Raw genomic sequence first — 21,953 nt, 5'->3', positions numbered from 1 at the left:
CAGATCCTTCAAGATCCAGGACAAAGCAGCCCCGCTCAAACGACACGCTAACCACAAACATTCACCCCCTCCACCCCCCGACGCACAGCGGCAGCCGTGCGCACCGTCTACAAGACGCCCCGCAGCCACTCGCTCCTTCGACAGCACCTTCCAAACCCGCCACCTCTACCGTCTAGAAGGACGAGGGCAGCAGCAGACGCACGGGGAACACCCCCGCCTGCAAGTTCCCCCCCCTCCGAGCCGCTCGCCCATCCCGACTCAGAAATATTTTGTCCGTTCCCTCATTTTTGTAAAATTTGCAGTGTGAGAATGTTGTTCCTTGAGCTTCCATAGCTTCATCTCAGAATCATTTTACATCTCTGGCCCTCTCGTTCTGGATCCTTCAACCAATGGGAACAGTTTTTCACTGTCGGAGAGTCAGTACTGAGGGAATGCTGCACTGTCAGAGGGTATGTACTGAGGGAGTGCTGCACTGTCAGAGGGTCAGTACTGAGGGAGTGCCGCACTGTCAGAGGGTCAGTACTGAGGGAGTGCTGCACTGTCAGAGAGTCAGTACTGAGGGAGCACTGCACGGTCAGAGGGTCAGTACTGAGGGAGTGCTGCACTGTCAGAGAGTCAGTACTGAGGGAGTGCTGCACTGTCAGAGGGTCAGTACTGAGGGAGTGCTGCACTGTCAGAGAGTCAGTACTGAGGGAGCACTGCACGGTCAGAGGGTCAGTACTGAGGGAGCACTGCACTGTCAGAGGGTCAGTACTGAGGGAGTGCCGCACTGTCAGAGGGTCAGTACTGAGGGAGCACTGCACTGTCAGAGGGTCAGTACAGAGGGAGTGCCGCACTGTCAGAGGGTCAGTACTGAGGGAGCGCCGCACTGTCAGAGGGTCAGTACTGAGGGAGTGCTGCACTGTCAGAGAGTCAGTACTGAGGGAGTGAACACTGTCAGAGGATCAGTACTGAGGGAGTGCCGCACTGTCAGAGGGTCAGTACTGAGGGAGCACCGCACTGTCAGAGGGTCAGTACTGAGGGAGTGATGCACTGTCAGAGAGTCAGTAATGAGGGAGTGAACACTGTCAGAGGATCAGTACTGAGAGAGTGCTGCACTGTCAGAGAGTCAGTACTGAGTGAGCGCTGCACTGTCAGAGGGTCAGTACTGAGGGAGCGCCGCACTGTCAGAGAGTCAGCACTGAGGGAGCGCTGCACTGTCGGAGAGTCAGTACTGAGGGAGCGCTGCACTGTCAGAGGGTCAGTACTGAGGGAGCGCTGCACTGTCATAGGGTCAGTACTGAGGGGGTGCTGCACTGTCGGAGGGTCAGTACTGAGGGAGTGCTGCACTGTCAGAGGGTCAGTACTGAGGGAGCGCTGCACTGTCAGAGGGTCTGTACTGAGGGAGTGCTGCACTGTCAGAGGGTCAGTACTGAGGGAGCGCTGCACTGTCAGTGGGTCAGTACTGAGGGAGCGCCGCACTGTCAGAGAATCAGCACTGAGGGAGCGCTGCACTGTCAGAGAGTCAGTACTGAAGGAGCGCTGCACTGTCAGAGGGTCAGTACTGAGGGAGAGCCGCAGTGTCAGTGGGTCAGTACTGAGGGAGTGCCGCACTGTCAGAGGGTCAGTACTGAGGGAGCGCTGCACTGTCAGAGGGTCAGTACTGAGGGAGTGCTGCACTGTCAGAGGGTCAGTACTGAGGGAGTGCTGCACTGTCAGAGGGTCAGTACTGAGGGAGTGCTGCACTGTCAGAGAGTCAGTACTGAGGGAGTGCTGCACTGTCAGAGGGTCAGTACTGAGGGAGTGCCTCACTGTCAGAGGGTCAGTACTGTGGGAGTGCCTCACTGTCAGAGGGTCAGTACTGAGGGAGTGCCTCACTGTCAGAGGGTCAGTACTGAGGGAGTGCCTCACTGTCAGAGGGTCAGTACTGTGGGAGTGCCTCACTGTCAGAGGGTCAGTAATCTCTGGCATCCTGAAACCAGATTTTATTCCTCAGTCAACATTGTGAAATTGGATGTTCCCAGGATCTTAAATACTCTTTGTGGGATTTTGTTGTGCCCAGATCAGCTGCTGTGTCTTCTACATTTCAAAGATTTTATTTTTTAATTCATTTTTTCCAATTAAGGGACAATTTAGCGTGGCCAATCCACCTATCCTTCACATCTTTTGGGTTGTGGGGGCAAAACCCACACGGACTCGGGGAGAATGTGCAAACTCCGCACGGACAGTGACCCAGAGCCGGGATCGAACCTGGGACCTCGGCGTCGTGAGGCAGCAGGGCTAACCCACTGCGCCACAGTGCTGCCCTGGCATGTCAAAGTTGACGGTACTTCAAAATAAAGCTACGTCAGTGGACAGAGTGGGATTTTAACTCACTGTGGGGAAGAGGGACACACTGTTGAAGCTTTTTGTCTTGCACTCATCAGGAGCGGCAAGTCATTTGGAAATTTGGCATTCCTGTGTTTGTCCGGATGAGGGCAAAAATTAGAATCCTAGGCAACATTTCCCTCCACTTGGTAACCCATTTCTGATCGATGTACCTGGACCACTCCAGCAGGTGAGAAGGCCGCAAAGGGCTGGACTACATCCGGGTCCAGCTGATCCTTGGTGTAATTCAGCTCCGTAATTCGCGACTGGAAGAGCTTGGTGCCATTTTGTGCCACTGCGGAGAGAAAGGGATTGACATGGCTACGGTCCAGAAGCTCAAAAGCGGGATTGGAAATACGTGGCTCGTTTTGCGGACAGCACAGGCGTGATGGCCAGAGTGGCCTCTTTCTGCGCCATCAGCTTTCTCGGACTCTCTTAAAAGTCTCCTGTTCCCGGACCACCTGAATACGGGCAACAAAGTCCTTCTCAAAGCCCGCCTGGTTGGCAACCACATCCGCCACCTTCGACATTCACTCGCTCCACCATCGACGCACAGTGGCTGCCGTGTGTACCGTCTACAAGATGCACTGCAGCAACTCGCCATCGACAGCACCTTCCAAACCCACGATCTCCAGCACCTACAGGGTCAAGGGCAGCAGAGATTGTGATGGAGCAGATTAGGCCGGGTTTGAAGGGAATTGAATGGTCGAGTCTGTAATAGGTAAAATACAAAGAGGAATCAGGTCGTAAAAGCAGAATATCAGGAGTTGAGAACAATGTTGAGAAGTGGGACCTCAAGGATAATGATCTCAGAATTACTACCAGTGCTGATCAGGGTAGAAATAGCAGGATATATTGGATGAATGCGTGGCTGAAGAGATGGTGTGACGGGGAGGGGTTCAGATTCCTGGGGCATTGGAACCGGTTCTGGGGGAGGTGGGGCCTGTACAAACGGGATGTGTCACACCTGGGCAGGACCGGGACTGATGTCCTTAGGGAGGGTGGAGGTACTTGCTAGAGTGGTTGGGGAGGGTTTAAACTTGTATGGCAGGGGAATGGGAACCTATGTAAGGATTCACAGAAGGGGGGATATCAAGAACAAGAGAAAAAGACAGAAAGGAGTTTAAGAAAAGAGATAGGCAGAGAAATCAAGGGTCTGAATCAGATAACGACATTGTAAAAAACAATAGGGAAGGGACATTAAAAGGACTAGCCTTACGCTTTTGTACCTGAACGCGTGGAGCATTCGAGATAAAATTAATGAATCAGGAGCAGCACGGTGGCGGTGGGTTAGCCCTGTAGCCTCACGGCGCAGAGGTCCCAGGTTCGATCCCGGCTCTGGGTCACTGTCCGTGTGGAGTTTGCACATTCTCCCGTGTCTGCGTGGGTTTCGCCCCAACAACCCAAAGATGTGCAGGGTAGGTGGAATGGCCAGGCTAAAGTGCTCCTTCATTGGAAAAAAGTAATTGGGTATGCTAAATTATTTTTTTTTAAATTAATTAATCAGTTGCACAGATAGATGTGAAAGGGTGTGATATAGTTGGAGACATGGCTCCACGGTGATCAAGGATGGGAACGAAACATTGAGGACTACTCAGTTTTTAGGAAGGAGAGACAGAAAGGAACAGGTGGTGGAGTTGAACTGTTGATTAAAGAAGATACTGCTGCAATATTGAAAGATAATGGGCTGGATTCACCGTTGTCCTGTGCCGAAATCGCGTTCGGTACGGGGGCGGAGAATCCAATTTCACACCGAAATCGGGCCCGGTGCCGGTCGGCGGCTGGGGGCGGTTTGCCAGAGGCCCAACGATCCTTCGCTCCCGATCGGCCGAGTTCCCGATGGCGTGGTTCTAACCACCTGTCGGCGGTCGGGGTGTTTGCGTGGCGGCTGTGGACTTAGTCCACGGCCGCCGTGGTGGAGGGGTGGGGGGATCGGACACAGCGGAGGGGGGGGGGGGGGGGGTCCTTATAGGCGGCCAGGGGACAGATCGGCTTTACTCTGTATCTAACCCCGTGCTGTCCCTGTCCTGGGAGTGTTTGATGGGGACAGTGTGGAGGGAGCTTTGCTCTGTATCTAACCCCGTGCTGTACCTGTCCTGGGAGAGTTTGATGGGGACAGTGTAGAGGGAGCTTTACTCTGTATTTAACCACGCGCTGTACCTGTCCTGGGAGTATTTGATGGGGACAGTGTAGAGGGAGCTTTACTCTGTATCTAACCCTGTGCTATACCTGTCCTGGGAGTGTTTGATGGGGACAGTGTAGAGGGAGCTGTACTCTGTATCTAACCCCGCGCTGTACCTGTCCTGGGAATGTTTGATGGGGACAGTGTAGAGGGAGCTTTACTCTGTACCTAACCCCGTGCTGTACCTGTCCTGGGAGTGTTTGATGGGGACAGTGTAGAGGGAGCTTTACTCTGTATCTAACCCTGTGCTATACCTGTCCTGGGAGTGTTTGATGGGGACAGTGTAGAGGGAGCTGTACTCTGTATCTAACCCCGCGCTGTACCTGTCCTGGGAGTGTTTGGTCTGGATGCTGTAGTGGGTGTGGATGATGTGTCCTTACCTACAGATACTCTGTTAGGTTTGTTCTTGTCTGGAAAGGACAGGAACACGTTGTACGTCACCTTCTTAGCTTCATCCAAACCAGTCTCTTTGTTCTGCCATCTGTTTAACATCAGGTTGACCAAATCAATGTCCCCTTTGCTCGTGGCCATGTGAGGCTTTTTAGAGAGTTCCCTGCGAGAGGAAAATTCAGCAGCACATAAGAGTGCAGAGAACATCAATACAGCCAACGAATTAGTGGATATCCTGCGGCATTGCTCGTTACAGGTCAGTGCAATCTCTGCTTTGTTAAAATCTGAGAACAATCCCCTTGAATTGTAGAAAAGCATATTGTAACATGCTGCTAACTGTGGAGCTGTGCGTTTTATGACCTGTCCCTTAAAGTTAAATCTAAATCCTGGAAATGGGCAGATTGCATGTGGACATCTGGAGACTAATCGCTTCATTTATTACTTTTTTAAAAAATCTATTTTTTTCTTCAAAATATTGTCAACTTCTCACATACAAAGGCATAACTATATAAAGAAACAGTTTACCATTTCTATTTTAATTAAGTAACAGTAACGACCCTAAACCCCATCCCCCCCTTCAACCCAAGCATCCTCCCCCCTCACCCCTGCCCCTCTAAACCTTCACCCCCCCTCAACTGCTGGCCACGAATAGATCCTTAAAGAAATTGATCAACGGCATCACTTCTGTTTTCAGGGTCATACTATAAGACCATAAGGTGTAGGAGCAGTATTAGGTCATTCGGCCCATCGAGTCTGCTCCACCATTCGATCATGGCTGATATGTTACTCATTCCCATTCTCCTGTCTTCTCCCCATAGCCCCATATCCCCTGATTAATCAAGAAATCCCCTTTTTTTTAAAAAAATATTTTTTTTATAAATTTAGGGTACCCAATTATTTTTTCCAATTAAGGGGCAATTTAGCGTGGCCAATCCACCTACCCTGCACAATTTTGGGTTGTGGAGGCGAAACCCATGCAGACACAGGGAGAATGTGCAAACTCCACACGGACAGTGACCCAGAGCCGGGATCGGACCTGGGACCTCAGCGCCGTGAGGCATCTGTGCTAACCACTAGGCCACCGTGCTGCCCAGAAATCCCCTTATTAATCAAGAACACCAGATTTGTCCTTGAGGTGCTGTTAGCTATAAACCAAGAGCTGGTCGGTGGAATTAGACGGAATGGTTACTTCTTAGAACATCAGAACTAGGAGCAGGAGTCGGCAATTTAGCCTCTGGATCCTGCTCCACCGTTCAATACGATCGTGGCTGATCTCATCCTGGCCTTAACTCCTCCATCCTGCCCGTTCTCCGTAACCCTGGGGGGGGGGGGGGGGGGGGGGGGTGTCCGACTCCGGGCGGGCCTCCGATGTGGCCTGGCCCGCGATCGGGGCCCACCGATCGGGGGGCCGGCCTCTCTGGCTGGTGCCCTCCTATCTTCCGCGACGGCCCCTGTAGCCCTGTGCCATGTTGCGTCGGGGCCAGCGCCGGTGCCAGTGCGCATGCGCGGATCCTGCGGCGCCCAGGTTATGCCGGGATCGGCAGCTGGAACGGCGTGGGTCGCTTCAGTGCCGTGCTGGCCCCCTGTAGGGGCCAGAATTGCTGATCCTGAGGCCGTGTTTGACACCGTCGAGAAAGGCGATGTCGTTTCCGACGGCGTCAACACTTAGCCTCCAGATCATAGAATCCCGCCTCCCCGAACAGGCGCCGGAATGTGGCGACTAGGGGCTTTTCACAGTAACGTCATTGAAGCCTACTCGTGGCAATAAGCGATTTTCATGTCATATCATTTTCATTTCCTGCCCCTGGAAACACTTTCTCCTCATCTGCTCTATCAGAAATCCCTCACGATTTTTAACGCCTCAATTTACTCCGCCCACAGGGCAGCACGGTGGCGCAGTCGGCTAGCCTTACCGTCCCTCGGCGCCGAGCTCCCAGGTTCGATCCCGGCTCTGGGTGACTGTCCGTGTGGAGTTTGCACATCAAAATGAAAATCGCTTATTGTCACGAGTAGGCTTCCAATGAAGTTGCTTTCAAAAGCCCCTAGTCGCCACATTCCGGCGCCTGTTCAGGGAGGCTGGTACGGGAATTGAACCGTGCTGCTGGCCTGCCTTGGCCTGCTTTCAAAGCCAGCGATTTAGCCCAGTGTGCTAAACCAGCCCCTATTCTCCCCGTGTTTGCATGGGTTTCGCCCCCACAACCCAAAGATGTGCAGGTAGGTGGATTGGATGTGCTAAATTGCCCCTTAATTTGGAAAAAACACATTTTTTACTCTGCCCACCTCTCCCCCCTTACCCTTCTCTGCTCGGAGGAGAACAATCCCTGCCTCTCCAGTCTTCCCCATCTGAACCGAAGTCCCTCATCCCTGGTACCTTCCTAACAAACCTCTCCGAGCCCCTGACATCCTTCCTGAAGGGGTATGGTGGTCAGAATTCAACTCTGGTTACAGTCACCCCTGGTTACAGTTACCCCCCAGCCCCGAGGGAATGCAGCCCCCCCCCCCCCCCACCACCACCACCACCACCTACGCCCGCACTGCTCGTACCTCAGGTTTTCCTCGATCCGCTTGCTGTCGATCTGGTCCATGAAGCGACGGATGAGCGACTCGTCGATGTCCTGGGCGGGGGCCTGTGCCTGCTCCGAGCCCCCATCCTTCGCGATGGCGAAGTGGCCAATCAGGAGGCCCACGACCAAGGCAGCCGTCCCGGTGAGCACTCCGCTGAGCAGAGCGATCTGCCAGGTCCTCATCCTGAGCCGTTGAAACCACAGTGCGGGGGGGGAAGCCAGGAGGCAGGATCCCCAGGGGGGGGGTAACCGTGGTGGATCTGCTGACCTTGGATCAATGGGAGGATGCCGTCTGATGGTGACAGAGCTGAGGCTAATGTGTAATCCCCAGTTATACATTAGCAACCATCTGAGATCTTTATTGAGATAAGGTTCAGCCATAAGGAGCATAAACCTTTGATGTTCAGAAAGCTGTTTCAGACTTTGGATGCCATGACCCATCTTGATAGCCACCAGTTCCTCAAGATGAATGCATCCCAAGGTGAGGTATGAAACTAGACACAAATCCTATTCATGATGGTTTGTTTATTTGCAGAATGCGGCATTGCATACCTGCCTTCTGTTTAATAATTTAATGCCGCACCTGTCCCGCTTGATACTCTTAAATAGAAGACAAAAGGGCAGCACGGGGCACAGTGGTTAGCACTGCTGCCTCACGGCGTCGAGGACGCGGGCTCGATCCTGGCCCCGGGCCACTGTCCATGTGGAGTTTGCACATTCTCCCGGTGTCAGCGTGGGTCTCACCCCCCCCCCCACAACCCGAAAAGGGGCGGCACGGTAGCTCAGTGGTTAGCACTGTCGCTTCACAGCGTCAGGGTCCCGGGTTCGATTCCCGGCTGGGTCACTGCCTGTGCGGAGTCTGCACGTTCTCCCCGTGTCTGCGTGGGTTTCCTCCGGGTGCTCCGGTTTCCTCCCACAAGTCCCGAAAGACGTGCCTGTTGGGTGAATTGGACATTCTGAATTCTCCCTCCGTGTACCCGAACAGGCGCCGGAATGTGGCGACGAGGGGATTTTCACAGTAACTTCATTGCAGCGTTAATGTAAGCCTACTTGTGACACTGATAAAGATTATAGATGTGCAGTGCAGGTGGACTGGCCACGTTAAATTGCCCCTGAATTGGGGGGGAAAACATTTTTTAAAGAAAGAAAAATCAATAAACACAAAATGGGGGTGTGGGGTGACAGCCCCTAGTGGGGGGTGATGAGAATGAGTGTGTGAGTGTGTCTGTGTGAGGTGACAGTGAGTGTGTGAGTGAGGAGAGTGTGTGAGGTGACAGTGAGTGTGTGAGTGAGGACAGTGTGTGTGTGAGTGTGTCTGTGTGAGGTGACAGTGAGTGTGTGAGTGAGGAGAGTGTGTGTGAGTGTGTCTGTGTGAGTGTGTCTGTGTGAGGTGAGTGAGTGTGTGAGTGACGAGTGTGTGAGTGAGGAGAGTGTGTGAGATGACAGTGAGTGTGTGAGTGACGAGAGTGTGTGTGTGAGTGTGTCTGTGTGAGATGACAGTGAGTGTGAGTGACGAGAGTGTGAGTGACGAGAGTGTGTGAGGTGACAGTGAGTGTGTGAGTGAGGAGAGTGTGTGAGATGACAGTGAGTGTGTGAGTGACGAGAGTGTGTGAGGTGACAGTGAGTGTGTGAGTGTTGTGGTATTATCATACATGAAGGCAGCACGGTAGCATAGTGGTTAGCATAAATGCTTCACAGCTCCAGGGTCCCAGGTTCGATTCCCGGCTGGGTCACTGTCTGTGTGGAGTCTGCACATCCTCCCCGTGTGTGCGTGGGTTTCCTCCGGGTGCTCCGGTTTCCTCCCACAGTCCAAAAATGTGCGGGTTAGGTGGATTGGCCGTGATAAATTGCCCGTGGTGTCCTAAAAAGTAAGGTTAAGGGGGGCAGTTGTTGGGTTACGGGTATAGGGTGGATACGTGGGTTTGAGTAGGGTGATCATTGCTCGGCACAACATCGAGGGCCGAAGGGCCTGTTCTGTGCTGTACTGTTCTATGTTCTATGTTCTAAGGCAATGCAAAGGTTAATGAAATGTATACAGACCGCCACGAGATGGAGCTAATCCTATGAGTATATAAGGGATGACACTGAGCCTTGTGGGACAGGCGAAGATGATGACGGGCAGATGAAGGTGGAAGCGGCAGGAGTGAGGAATTAACTGGAGAGGGAGCAGTTATGTACTTTAGAGTTCTGCAATTAGAGATAGTATAGTTTAATATAGAAACCTTCTACTTTAGGGAAGCGAACGAATCCTAGTTAGTAGTGTAATAAATTTATAGTTTTGTTGTCCGTTAACAAAGCTTTGTGTTCTTTATTCAACGCTATGCATCGAAGCCATCCAGGTGAAGCAAAATAGAGAACAACACAGTGTTTGAAATGTACTGGTGGTCATTAAGGTTCTCTAGTCTCTGGAGCAGTCCCTGCCGATTGGAGGTTAGCTAATGTAACCCCGCTATTTAAAAAGGGAGGTAGAGAGAAAACAGGGAATTATCGGCTGGTCAGCCTGATGCCAGCAGTGGGGAAAATACCAGTGTCCATTGTAGCAGATTTAAGAGCAGAGCACTTGGGAAACAGTGGCAGGATGGGAAAGAGTCAGCATGGATTTATGAAAGGGAAATCATGCTTGAAAAATCTATCAGAACTCTTCGAGCTTTCCCTCCCTCAGGAACCAAAGATGCAGCAATTAGAGTGAACTTACGCACTTAAGAAATGGAAAATGCTGCTATAAGTTAGACGTCTGCACGTTTGCCCCCATGGCGAGAGGGGCCCTAATAGGTGGGTTGGGGCAGGGTGAACATTGAAGCCCTATCGAAAGCAAGGGCAGTCCTGCCACATCCAGGTGTGAATGGTGGTGGACGATTAAGCAAGTCACTGGAGGAGGGGGCTCCACAAATATCCCCATCCTCAAATGATGGAGGAGCCCAGCCCCTCAGTGCAAAAGACACGGCTGAGGCATTCGCTACGATCTTCAGCCGGAAGCTCCGAGTGGGTGATCCGTCTCGGTCTCCTCCGGAGGTCCCCAGCATGTGGAGATGCCGGCGTTGGATTGGGATGAGCACAGTAAGAAGTCTTACAACACCAGGTTAAAGTCCTTCCATTCACCTGAGGAAGGAGCTGCGCTCCGAAAGCTAGTGTTTGAAACAAACATGTTGGACTTTAACCTGGTGTTGTAAGACTTCTTACTGAGGTCCCCAGTATCACAGAGTTCATAGAACATAGACATAGAACAGTACAGCACAGAACAGGCCCTTCGGCCCTCGATGTTGTGCCGAGCAATGATCACCCTACTCAAACCCACGTATCCACCCTATGCCCGTAACCCAACAACCGCCCCCTTAACCTTACTTTTTAGGACACTACGGCCAATTTAGCATGGCCAATCCACCTAATCCGCACATCTTTGGACTGTGGGAGGAAACCGGAGCACCCGGAGGAAACCCACACACACATGGGGAGGACGTGCAGACTCCGCACAGACAGTGACCCAGCCGGGAATTGAACCTGGGACCCTGGAGCTGTGAAGCATTTATGCTAACCACCATGCTACCATGCTGCCCTAAAAGTTCAGTCTTCAGCCAATACGATTCACTCCGCATGATATCAAGAAACGGCTGAAGGCACTGGATACGGCAAAGGCTTTGGGCCTTGACAATATCCCGGCAATAGCACTGAAGACTTGTGCTCCAGAACTTGCCGCCCCCCCCTAGCCAAGCTGTTCCAGTACAGCTGCTACATTGGCATCTACCCGGCAATTGTGGGAAATTGCCCAGGTGTGTCCTGTACACAAGAAACAGGACAAATCCAACCCAGCCAATTACCGCCCTATCCGTCTGCTCTTCATCATCAGCAAAGTGATGGAAAGAGTCATCAGCAGTGCTATCAAGCGGCACTGACTCAGCAATAACCTGCTCACGGACACTCAGTTTGGGTTCCGCCCAGGGTCACTCAGCTCCTGACCTCATTACAGCCTTGGGTCAAACATGGAGGAAAAGAGCTGAATGCCAGAGGCGAGGTGAGAGTGACTGCCCTTTGACATCAGGGCAGCATTTGACAGAGTTTGGCATCAAGGAGCCATTCCTGTCACAAAGGAAGAAGGAAGATGGTTGTGGTGGTTGGAGGCCAATCATCTCAGCTCCAGGACATCACTGCAGGAGTTCCTCAGGGTCGTGTCCTAGGTCCCAACCATCTTCAGCTGCTTCATCAATGACCTCCCTTCCATCGTAAGGTCAGAAGTGGGGATGTTTGCGGATGACTGCACAATGTTCAGCACCATTCACGACTCCTCAGATAATGAAGCAGTCCGTGTCCAAATGCAGCCAGACCTGGACAATATCCAGGCTCGGGGCTGACAAGGGGCAAGTTACATTCACACCACACAAGTGCCAGGCAATGACCATCTCCTACAACAGCGAATCTAACCATCGCCTCTTGACATTCAATGGCGTTACCATCGCTGAATCCCCCACAATCAACATCCTGGGGATTACCATTGATCAGAAACTGAACTGGACCCAGCCACATTAATACTGTGGCTACCAGGGCAGGTCAGAGGCTGGGAATCTTGCGGAGAGTAACTCACCTCCTGACCCCCTCCCAAAGCCTGACCACCATCTACAAGGCACAAGTCAGGAGTGTGAGGGAATACTCTCCACTCGCCTGGATGAGCGCGGCTCCGACAACACTCAAGACGCTCGACACCATCCAGGGCAAAGCAGCCCCGCTTGATCGGCGCTCCATCCACAAACATTCAAACCCTCCACCACCGACAAACACTGGCAGCCGTGTGCACCGTCTACGGGATGCACTGCAATAACCCACCAAGGCTCCTTAGGCAGCACCTTCCAAACCCAGGACCACTGCCATCTAGAAGGAGAAGAGCAGCAGATACCTGGGAACCCCACCGCCTGGAGGTTCCCCTCCAACTCACTCACCGCCCTGACTGGGAAATATATCAGCCGTTCCTTCGCTGTCACTGGGGCAAAATTTTGGACCCCCTCCCCAACAGCACAGTGGGTATACCTACACCTCAGAGACTGCAGCGGTTCAAGAGGGCAGCTCACCACCACCTTCTGAAGGGCAACTAGGGGTGGACAATAAAAACTGGTGTAATCAGCGATGCCCACAGCCCCTGAATTAATTTTTTATCCCAGGTCATGGCAGCCCCATCGACTTGTCCATCTTCAGATGTTCGTCTGATCAGGAAGTTGCCCAAAATCTACCTACCGGAAGAGCTGGATAATACAGCAGACAACATTCATGGAATCATAGAACTTACAGTGCAGAAGGAGGCCATTCAGCCCATCGAGTCTGCACAGGCCCTGCTGCTGCTGAGAAGCAGTTGACACTCCACGTCCTTCAATCGCATCGTTATCACCTGGATCCCCTCCGTCAACAGCTTGCGGCTCGTAGATGACATCAGAGCAAGGCAGTAACTGGGTACACTGACACCCCCCTCCCAAAATTCGACCCACTGCCCATGGGCCTTGCGCCCAGAGTATGACAGAGCACTCACCAATCATCTTGATGGTGGCAGCAAATCAAAAACACTGGATTATTCAGGGGCAGAGTGCTGAGCGAGTGCTGCACTGCCAGAGGGTCAGTACTGAGGGAGCGCCGCACTGTCAGAGGGTCAGTACTGAGGGAGCGCCGCACTGTCAGAGGGTCAGTGCTGAGCGAGTGCTGCACTGTCAGAGGGTCAGTACTGAGGGAGCGCCGCACTGTCAGAGGGTCAGTGCTGAGCGAGTGCTGCACTGTCAGAGGGTCAGTACTGAGGGAGCGCCGCACTGTCAGAGGGTCAGTACTGAGGGAGTGCTGCACTGTCAGAGGGTCAGTACTGAGGGAGTGCCGCACTGTCAGAGGGTCAGTACTGAGGGAGTGCTGCACTGTCAGAGGGTCAGTACTGAGGGAGCGCTGCACTGTCAGAGGGTTAGTACTGAGGGAATGCTGCACTGTCAGAGGGTCAGTACTGAGGGAGTGCTGCACTGTCAGAGGGTCAGTACTGAGGGAGCGCCGCACTGTCAGATGGTCAGTACTGAGGGAGTGCTGCACTGTCAGAGGGTCAGTACTGAGGGAGTGCCGCACTGTCAGAGGGTCAGTACTGAGGGAGCGCTGCACTGTCAGAGGGTCAGTACTGAGGGAGTGCCGCACTGTCAGTGGGTCAGTACTGAGGGGGTGCCGCACTGTCAGAGGGTCAGTGCTGAGGGAGTGCTGCACTGTCAGAGGGTCAGTACTGAGGGAGTGCTGCAATGTCAGAGGGTCAGTACTGAGGGAGTGCTGCACTGTCAGAGGGTCAGTACTGAGGGAGTGCTGCACTGTCAGAGGGTCAGTATTGAGGGAGTGCTGCACTGTCCGAGGGTCAGTACTGAGAGAGTGCTGCACTGTCAGAGGGTCAATACTGAGGGAGTGCCGCACTGTCAGAGGGTCAGTACTGAGGGAGTGCCGCACTGTCAGAGGGTCAGTACTGAGGGAGCGCTGCACTGTCAGAGGGTCAGTACTGAGGGAGCGCTGCACTGTCAGAGTATAAATAACCTTGTCCAGAGCCAGCCTGAGTTCATCGAGAGTTCAACGGGTAACAGGCTGGCTCTGAAGTAAGTAGATTAAAACCACTGTTCATATCTGAAAGCACGTGTCTCGTGAATTGATGGTTCCATCAATGGGGTTTCGCGACAACTGACGATGGCTTCATGGTCCTCAATGGACTTCGAATTCCAGATTTGTATTGAATTCAAATCTCACCATCTGCCGTGGTGAGATTGGAACCCGGGACCCCAGACCATTTCTCTGGGCTTCTAGATTATTAGTCCAGCGACCCCCCCCCCCCCCCCCCCCCCCCGCGATTAACCCAAAAGGCCATTGAGGACTGAGATGAGGAGAGACCTCTTCACTCGGAGGGTGGTGAACCTGTGGGATTCTCCACGCCAGAAGGCGTTGGGAGGTCAAGTCACCCAATTCAAAAAGGAAAGGCTTCTAGACTCTCTAAGGGCGTCAAGGGGTAGGGGGGAGAGCGCGGGAGTGTGACGTTGAGTTGGAGGATCAGCCGTGATCGGCGCAGCAGGCTCGAGGGGCCGAATGGCCTACTTCCTGTTCCTATTTTCTTTCTTTCCAACTGATAATCCAGAACAGCAGAGCTCTCCAGAACAACCTAATCGAACGTAATGCAGTTCGCAAGACGAATGGGCCGGTTGAGGGCGGGGGGGGGGGCAAAACTTTCGGGGAACATAAGGGGTAATGCATGGGAGGTCTACGAGATGGATGAGAGCAATGGGATTGTCATGGCATGAGAGGAGTGCCATGGGATGGAGATTTAACAAGTACCATGGCCATGAAGCGACCGGTTACACTGCGAGTGTTTTGTGGCTCTCTGCCTGTGTCTCAAGATCTTTCTGCCGGAGTGCATTCCCAGCAGAGCACTTTATAAGGGAAATAAAAATGATTGCTCACTTTTTAAATCCCTTGATGATGGCTTGGCCGTGTCGCAAGGCCAAAGGGATCTGCCCAGCCTTGGGTATGTAGTCCTTTCCATTAACACTGTGATCCTGATGAGCAATAAACCTCCCAGACTGCAGGTCGCACTGGAGGGCGATTCAGTATCATCGGAGCATTGAAACTGCCAAGACAGAGAAAGATCAACGGTCCATCTACCGCACTCTCTGATGGCCTGGCAGCTGTCTGATACAAGGATAGGCAAGTTACATGTTTAGCACGTTGATTCGCATTGAATGGCACAGCAGACTCGAGGGGCCGAATTGTCCCAATCCTGCTCCTAGTTCTTAAGTTCTCGATCGGCACCCCTTCCACAAACATTCACTCCCCCCACCCCCGACGCACGGTGGCAGCCGTGTGCACCGTCTACAACACGCCCCGCAGCCACTCGCTCCTTCGACAGCAACTTCCAAACCCGCCACCTCTACCGTCTAGAAGGACGAGGGCAGCAGCAGACGCACGGGGAACACCACCGCCTGCAAGTTCCCCCCCTCCGAGCCGCTCGTCACCCCGACTCGGAAATATATCGGCCGTTCCTTCACTGTCGCTGGGGTCAAAATCCTGGAACCCCCTCCCTAACTGCACAGTGGGTGTACCTACACCCCAAGGACTGTAGCTCACGGCACTTTGTATGCTTCTTCTTTTGCCTTTATGCTGTCCTTTACTTCCCACGTCAGCCATGGATGCCTCGTCCTCCCCTTAGCATGTTTCCTCCTCCTTGGGATGAATTTCTGTTGTGCCTCCCGAATAACCCACAAAAACTCCTGCCATTGCTGTTCCACTGTCTTCCCTGCTGGGCTCCCTTTCCAATCAACTCGGGCCAGCTCCTCCCTCATGTCTTTGTAGTTACCCATATTTAATTGTAATACCATTACATCTAACTTCACCCTCTCAAACTGCAGAGTAAATTCTATTATATGGTTGCTGCTCCCGAAGGGTTCCTTCACCTTAAGTTCCCTAATTAAGTCTGCTTCATCACCAAATTCAGAATTGTTCCCCAGTAGGCTCTGTCATAAGCTGCTTCAAAAAACCATCTCTTAGACATTCCACAAATTTATTTTCTTTGGATTCACTACACATTTGCAAATTCCTAACCCGTTTCGTTCACACTGCTGGGGTTGACAGCCCGAAGGTCCTCCAAATCTGACGCACTTTTAAGTCCCATGATTTTCTCCATTTGCATTTGCTTGGGTCACTGTCTGTGCGGGGTCTGCACGTTCTCCCCGTCTCTGCGTGGGTTTCCTCCAGGTGCTCCGGTTTCATCTCACGAGTCCCGAAAGACGTGCTTGTTGGGTGAGTTGGACATTCTAAATTCTCCCTCAGTGTACCCGAAAAGGCGCCGGAATGAGGCGACTGGGGGCTTTTCACAGTAACTTCATTGCAGCGTTAATGTAAGCCTACTTGTGACACTAATAAAGATTATTGTATTATTATTATAATTGAAATTAAATCCTCCCCTTGCTGTAGTTTTAGGTTCCCAAGTCTCAGTGGTAACCCATCTCCCCTTCCACTGTGAAAACAGTTGCAAATCCCGTCTTTAATAAGTCTGCCACTTTCCGATAGTCCACCAAATTAAGGCGTTCAAAATCATGAGCAGGAGTTTCCAGGCAGGATGGACACAGAATCAGTAAAAGGACCAGAGAGGGAGATGAGGAGACAGTGAGTTGTTGTGAACATAGAACATACAGTGCAGAAGGAGGCCATTCGGCCCATTGAGTCTGCACCGACCCACTTAAGCCCTCATTTCTACCCTATCCCCGTAACCCAATAACCCCTCCTAACCTTTTTGGTCTCCAAGGGCAATTTATCGTGGCCAATCCACCTAACCTGCACGTCTTTGGACTGCGGGAGGAAACCGGAGCACCCGGAGGAAACCCATGCAGACACGGGGAGAACGTGAAATGGAAGGTGCTGCCTGAAAAGGCGGTGGAGGCAGGTTCACGCGGAACTTTCAAAAGGGAGAACTGAATAAATGCTTGCATGAAAGTTCTGCAGGGCTGTGGGGGGGGGGGGGGGGGGGGAACCAATTGCATAACTTTCAACGAGCTAGCACAGGCATGATGGACCGAATGGTCTCCTTCTGTGATGTGCAATTCCAGCAACTCACGTCCAACGGATGGCAGATTCGCTCCTGAGGCAAATCGTTATCCAAGAAAGGATGTACTTACCACGGAGGGAGTGCGGCGAAGGTTCGCCGGACGGATTCCTGGGATAGCGGGATCGTCGCACGAGGAGCGAGCGATTGGGTCGACCTGGTGTGTCTTCACTGGAATTCAGAGGAATGGGAGGGGATCGAATTGAGACGCGTGAAATTCTGACGGACAGACTGGGTGCAGGGATGTTGTTTCTCTCTGGCTGGGCCGGGGGTGTGGGGGAGAGGGGGTGGAGGGGAATCTCGAACGATGGGTCGCAGTCTCAGGATGTGGGGTAGGAGAAATGTCTTCACTCAGAGGGTGGGGAACCCGTGGAATTCTCCACCACAGAAGGCGGCGGAGGCCAAATCACTGAATATTTTTAAGAAAGTAGGAGGTAATAAATGACTTGGAGGAGGGGGCTGAAGGGTGGGTCAGTAAACTTGCTGATGACACCAAGATTGGTGGAGTAGTGGATGAGGTGGAGGGCTGTTGTCGGCTGCAAAGAGACATTGACAGGATGCAGAGCTGGGCCGGAAAATGGAGCTTAACCCTGATAAGTGCGAGATGATTCATTCTGGTAGGACAAATTTGAACGCGGATTACAGGGTTAACGGCAGAGTTCTGAGGAATGTGGAGGAACAGAGAGATCTTGGGGTTCATGTCCACAGATCTCTGAAGGTTGCCACTCAAGTGGATAGAGCCGTGAAGAAGGCCTATATTGTGTTTGCGTTTATTAACAGGGGGCTTGAGTTTAAGAGCCGTGGGGTTATGCTGCAACTGTACAGGACCCTGGTGAGACGACATTTGGAGTATTGTGTGCTGTTCTGGTCACCTCATTATAGGAAGGATGTGGAAGCACTGGAAAGGGTGCAGAGGAGATTTACCAGGATGCTGCCTGGGTTGGAGGGTAAGTCTTATGAGGAAAGGTTGAGGGAGCTATGGCTTTTCTCATTGGAGCGGAGGATGATGAGAGGCAACTTAATAGAGGTTTATAAGATGATGAGGGGGATAGATAGAGTGGACGTTCAGAGACTATTTCCTCGGGTGGATGTAGCTGTTACAAGGGGGCATAACTGTAAGGTTCAAGGTGGAAGATATAGGAGGGATGTCCGAGGTAGGTTCTTTACTCAGAGAGTGGTTAGGGTGTGGAATGGACTGCCTGCTGTGATAGTGGAGTCGGACACTTTAGGAAATTTCAAGCGGTTATTGGATAGGCACATGGAGCACACCAGAATGACAGGGAGTGGGATAGCTTGATCTTGGTTTCAGACAAAGCTCAGCACAACATCGAGGGCCGAAGGGCCTGTTCTGTGCTGTACTGTTCTATGTTCTAATATTTTGAGACTTGAAATGTGTGAAGAGCGGGAGTATGGCGTTGAGATCAGCCATGATCGCGGTGAATGGCGGAGCAGGCTCGATGGGCCGAATGGCTTACTCCTGCTCCTATTTTCTACGTCCTCTTGCCAATGTTACATTTTTGCCTCTTCTCAGATGCCCATCGTCTTTCCCTTTAAGTTGAAGTTCATGGCTTCGCCCACAATGGGGCATCGGGCTCACTGGTCTACCGTTTCCTGGGACACTGGACCTCCCGCGGGATAAATCTTCCCGGTGCGGTGCAGACTCCAGACCCACTGCCCTCTGAAATGGTCTGCCCGCTCCGTTCAAGGGCCACAAGGGAGGCGCAACAAATGCTGGCCTTGAAAAGTAAAACCCAGCATTCACCCACTACCTTCAGAGATTGCCCCTTGTCCACATGTCATGAAGGTTTATTCTTCAGGAAGCATACACAGGAGGAGCACACCACAAGCGGCAGGAATTCCAGAATGCCAAGGCACAATTGGGAATTCCACAAGATCAAGGCCACATTATAACAGGGCAAAGTGGATCCCAATGCAGGCCTCATCTGAAACATGGCACCTCCGACGGCACAGCGTTCCCTCAGTGTTGCACTGGGAGTGTTGCCCTGAGTTTTGGGCTCAAGTGGGGACTTGACTTGATCCCACGGCTTTGTAACTCTGAAATGAGGGTGCTATTGGTTAAGTCAATACAGGCACTTTGACCTATGGGGCCTTTTCTCCCACTGCCCGAGTTGCTGCCCAGCAGAGCTGCATGGGGCACTTCACCACCTCCGACCTGGTCACCAGCTCATCCCGGGCTGTTCTTTAAATGACTCGTTCTTGGGAGGTGGGCATGGCTGGCACTAATCATCCATCTCTAGTTGCCCGTGGGAAGGTCGTGGTGGATCTTCTGGAACCATTACATGCCATGTGATGGAGGAACACCCACACTGCTGATACACAGAATTTTACAGCATGGAAATCAGTTCATGGAAGCCATCACGCGCTTTCCTCCACTTCTCGGTTTTCCCTAATGATGCGCCCCTCTATCCCTTTCTCCTTCATGTGGCTACCCAGCATACCTGCGATAGCGGGTCGCACACTCTCTGGGTAATGACGTTCCTCTGGAATTTCCCATTGTATCCATCAGTGACAGTCTTAAATCGATGGTCTCTAGTTTCAGTCTCGTTTTCTCAATGTCTACCCTCGCAAACCCCCTCATAATTTCAAAGACTTCTGTCAGGGCGATCTTTCTAGAGAAAACCAGGGGTGCCCTCGTTTGTGAGTCACTAAAGGCTAGCATGCAGGCGCAACGATCAATAAGGAGAGAAGATGGCGGCTTCCAGCGCTGGCCTGTGAGGAGAGGTCGCTCACGAGGCAGCTCCCGCCACGAAACCTGCAGAAAAACGTCTTTGATTAAGTACACAGGATACCCTGTGCCATTGCAATGCCCGGAAAAAAGGCAGTAACCAACCCCACAGAAGGTAATCCGGCGACCGATTTGGAGGCATCGCGCAGCTCTTCCGTGGAGAAAGCGGCGGGGGCTGCGCCGGCGTTTACATCTGGAGATGATCAGTGTCATGTGAGAGTACCTTTAAGAAATGGGTGTTTATAAATGGGTGTGTATATAAGTATCTGTAGTGAGAGTACCTTTAAGAAATGGATGTTTACTACTGCAGTGATGTCAGAGTGGCTGGAGCTGGGCTGTCTGTCAGCTTTTTACTTTCGTTTTAGGCTGTTTGGGCAGGGTGTGTTTTAGTTTTGTTTTCAGAGCTGGATAGCTGCAGTCACAGCCAGAAGATGTATGAATCTCTCTGTAATCTAAAGACCGTAAACCGATCCTTTGGTGATTTAAAACTCATAACTGCTCTCAGTAGTGACTTTAACCTGATGTGCTTCTGGTAAAAGGCGTTTTAAGTTGTATGGATGTTAAAAGGAAAGCTTAAAGGATTACTTAGTGTTGTATTCTTTGGGGGTTGTATTTGAATTAATGATTGCTAAGATGTTCACTGTATGTTTTAAAAAGGTCAACTTGAGTTCATAGAATAAACATTGTTTTGCTTTAAAAAATACTTTTCCATTTCTGCTGTGCCACACCTGTAGAGTGGGCCGTGTGCTCCCCATACCACAATCTATTGAAAGTTGTGGGTCAGGTGAACTCCATGATACACCTTGGGGTTCTCTCAACCCTGGCCCATAACATGGTACTCTGTCGGGGGATCAATCGAGGGGTTCTACCCCTCGAGGTTGGCAGCCATTCATCTATGATTTGAAAGAATTAGCCACCATCAACTGTTGGGGGCTGGGATTAATTCTTATTGTTGGGGAAAGGGTGTTTATTTCCTGGGTGGGATTTATGTGGTTGGCTGTGTTTTTCTAAGATTGCATGATGTAACATCCACTCTCTTGTGTTGATACCGTGTTGGCTATGAATGGAAAACTTTTTAACAAAAATATTTTTTTTAAACAAGGGGGAGCAAGTGCTATGTTGTCCTTCAACACAAGAGGATTTGAGTAGAGGAGTACAGATGTCTTTGCTGCAATTGTATGGCATTTTGGCGAGACCTCACCTGGAGTACTGTGTACACTTTCGCTCTTAGGAAATATATACGTGCCAGAGAGGGAATGCAATGGAGGCTGACCAGGATAATCAGGCCGAGGGACGTGATTTGAGAATAAGGGGTAGGCCGCTTGAGTGGGATGAGGAGGAATTTCTTTGCTGGGAGGGTGGTGAATCTTTGGATTTCTCTACCTCGGAGGGTTGTGGAGGTTCAATTGCTGAGCATGTTCAAAACAGAAATTCATAGAATGTACAGTGCAGAAGGAGGCCATTCAGCCCATCGAGTCTGCACCGGCTCTTGGAAAGAGCACCCCACCCAAGGTCAACACCTCCACCCTATCCCCATAACCCAGCAACCCCACCCAACACTAAGGGCAATTTTGGACACTAAGGGCAATTTTACCATGGCCAATCCACCTAACCTGCACATCTTTGGACTGTGGGAGGAAACCGGAGCACCCTGAGGAAACCCACGCACACACGGGGAGGATGTGCAGACTCCGCACAGACCCAAGCCGGAATCGAACCTGGGACCCTGGAGCTGTGAAGCAATTGTGCTATCCACAATGCTACCGTGCTGCCCTTATGGTTGAGATTTCTGGAGACTCATGACATCGAGGGCCATGGTGTTGAAGAAACCAGAGATGCACGAGCTGGATTTTTCTTTTAAAATTTGGAACAACGTATTATTTGAACTTTTAATTTAACAGAAAGGTCATAAGTTCACATTTGGACTGAGATAACACTGTCTTTTCTTGTTTTAAAAAATGTTTCCAATTAAGGGGCAATTTAGCGTGGCCAATCCACCTACCCTGCACATCTTTTGGGTTGGGGCGGGGGCAAGACCAACGCAGACACGGGGAGAACGTGCAAACTCCACACGGGACCAGGATCGAACCCGCATCCTCAGCACCGTGAGGCAGCAGTGCTAACTACTACACCACCGTGACACCTTTAACA

General features: G+C 51.8%; 1 protein-coding gene across 1 annotated transcript in view; it reads right to left on the bottom strand.

Annotated features, from left to right (window-relative positions):
• naaladl1 (N-acetylated alpha-linked acidic dipeptidase like 1) overlaps positions 1 to 8,145 on the bottom strand; it is a 38,354-nt gene extending 30,209 nt beyond the window's left edge. Inside the window, exons 1-3 of the mRNA XM_038787345.1 lie at positions 7,463 to 8,145; positions 4,909 to 5,081; positions 2,520 to 2,641 (exon numbers count right to left, since the gene is read on the bottom strand). Coding sequence (XP_038643273.1) covers positions 2,520 to 2,641; positions 4,909 to 5,081; positions 7,463 to 7,923 — 756 coding nt within the window. The 5' untranslated portion in view covers positions 7,924 to 8,145. The remainder of the gene's footprint in view (positions 1 to 2,519; positions 2,642 to 4,908; positions 5,082 to 7,462) is intronic.
• Positions 8,146 to 21,953: the final 13,808 nt, after the last annotated feature.

The sequence above is a fragment of the Scyliorhinus canicula genome, chromosome 31, assembly GCF_902713615.1.
Source record: "Scyliorhinus canicula chromosome 31, sScyCan1.1, whole genome shotgun sequence".
Lineage (NCBI taxonomy): Eukaryota > Metazoa > Chordata > Chondrichthyes > Carcharhiniformes > Scyliorhinidae > Scyliorhinus > Scyliorhinus canicula.
This window is presented reverse-complemented; position numbering and strand designations above follow the sequence as displayed.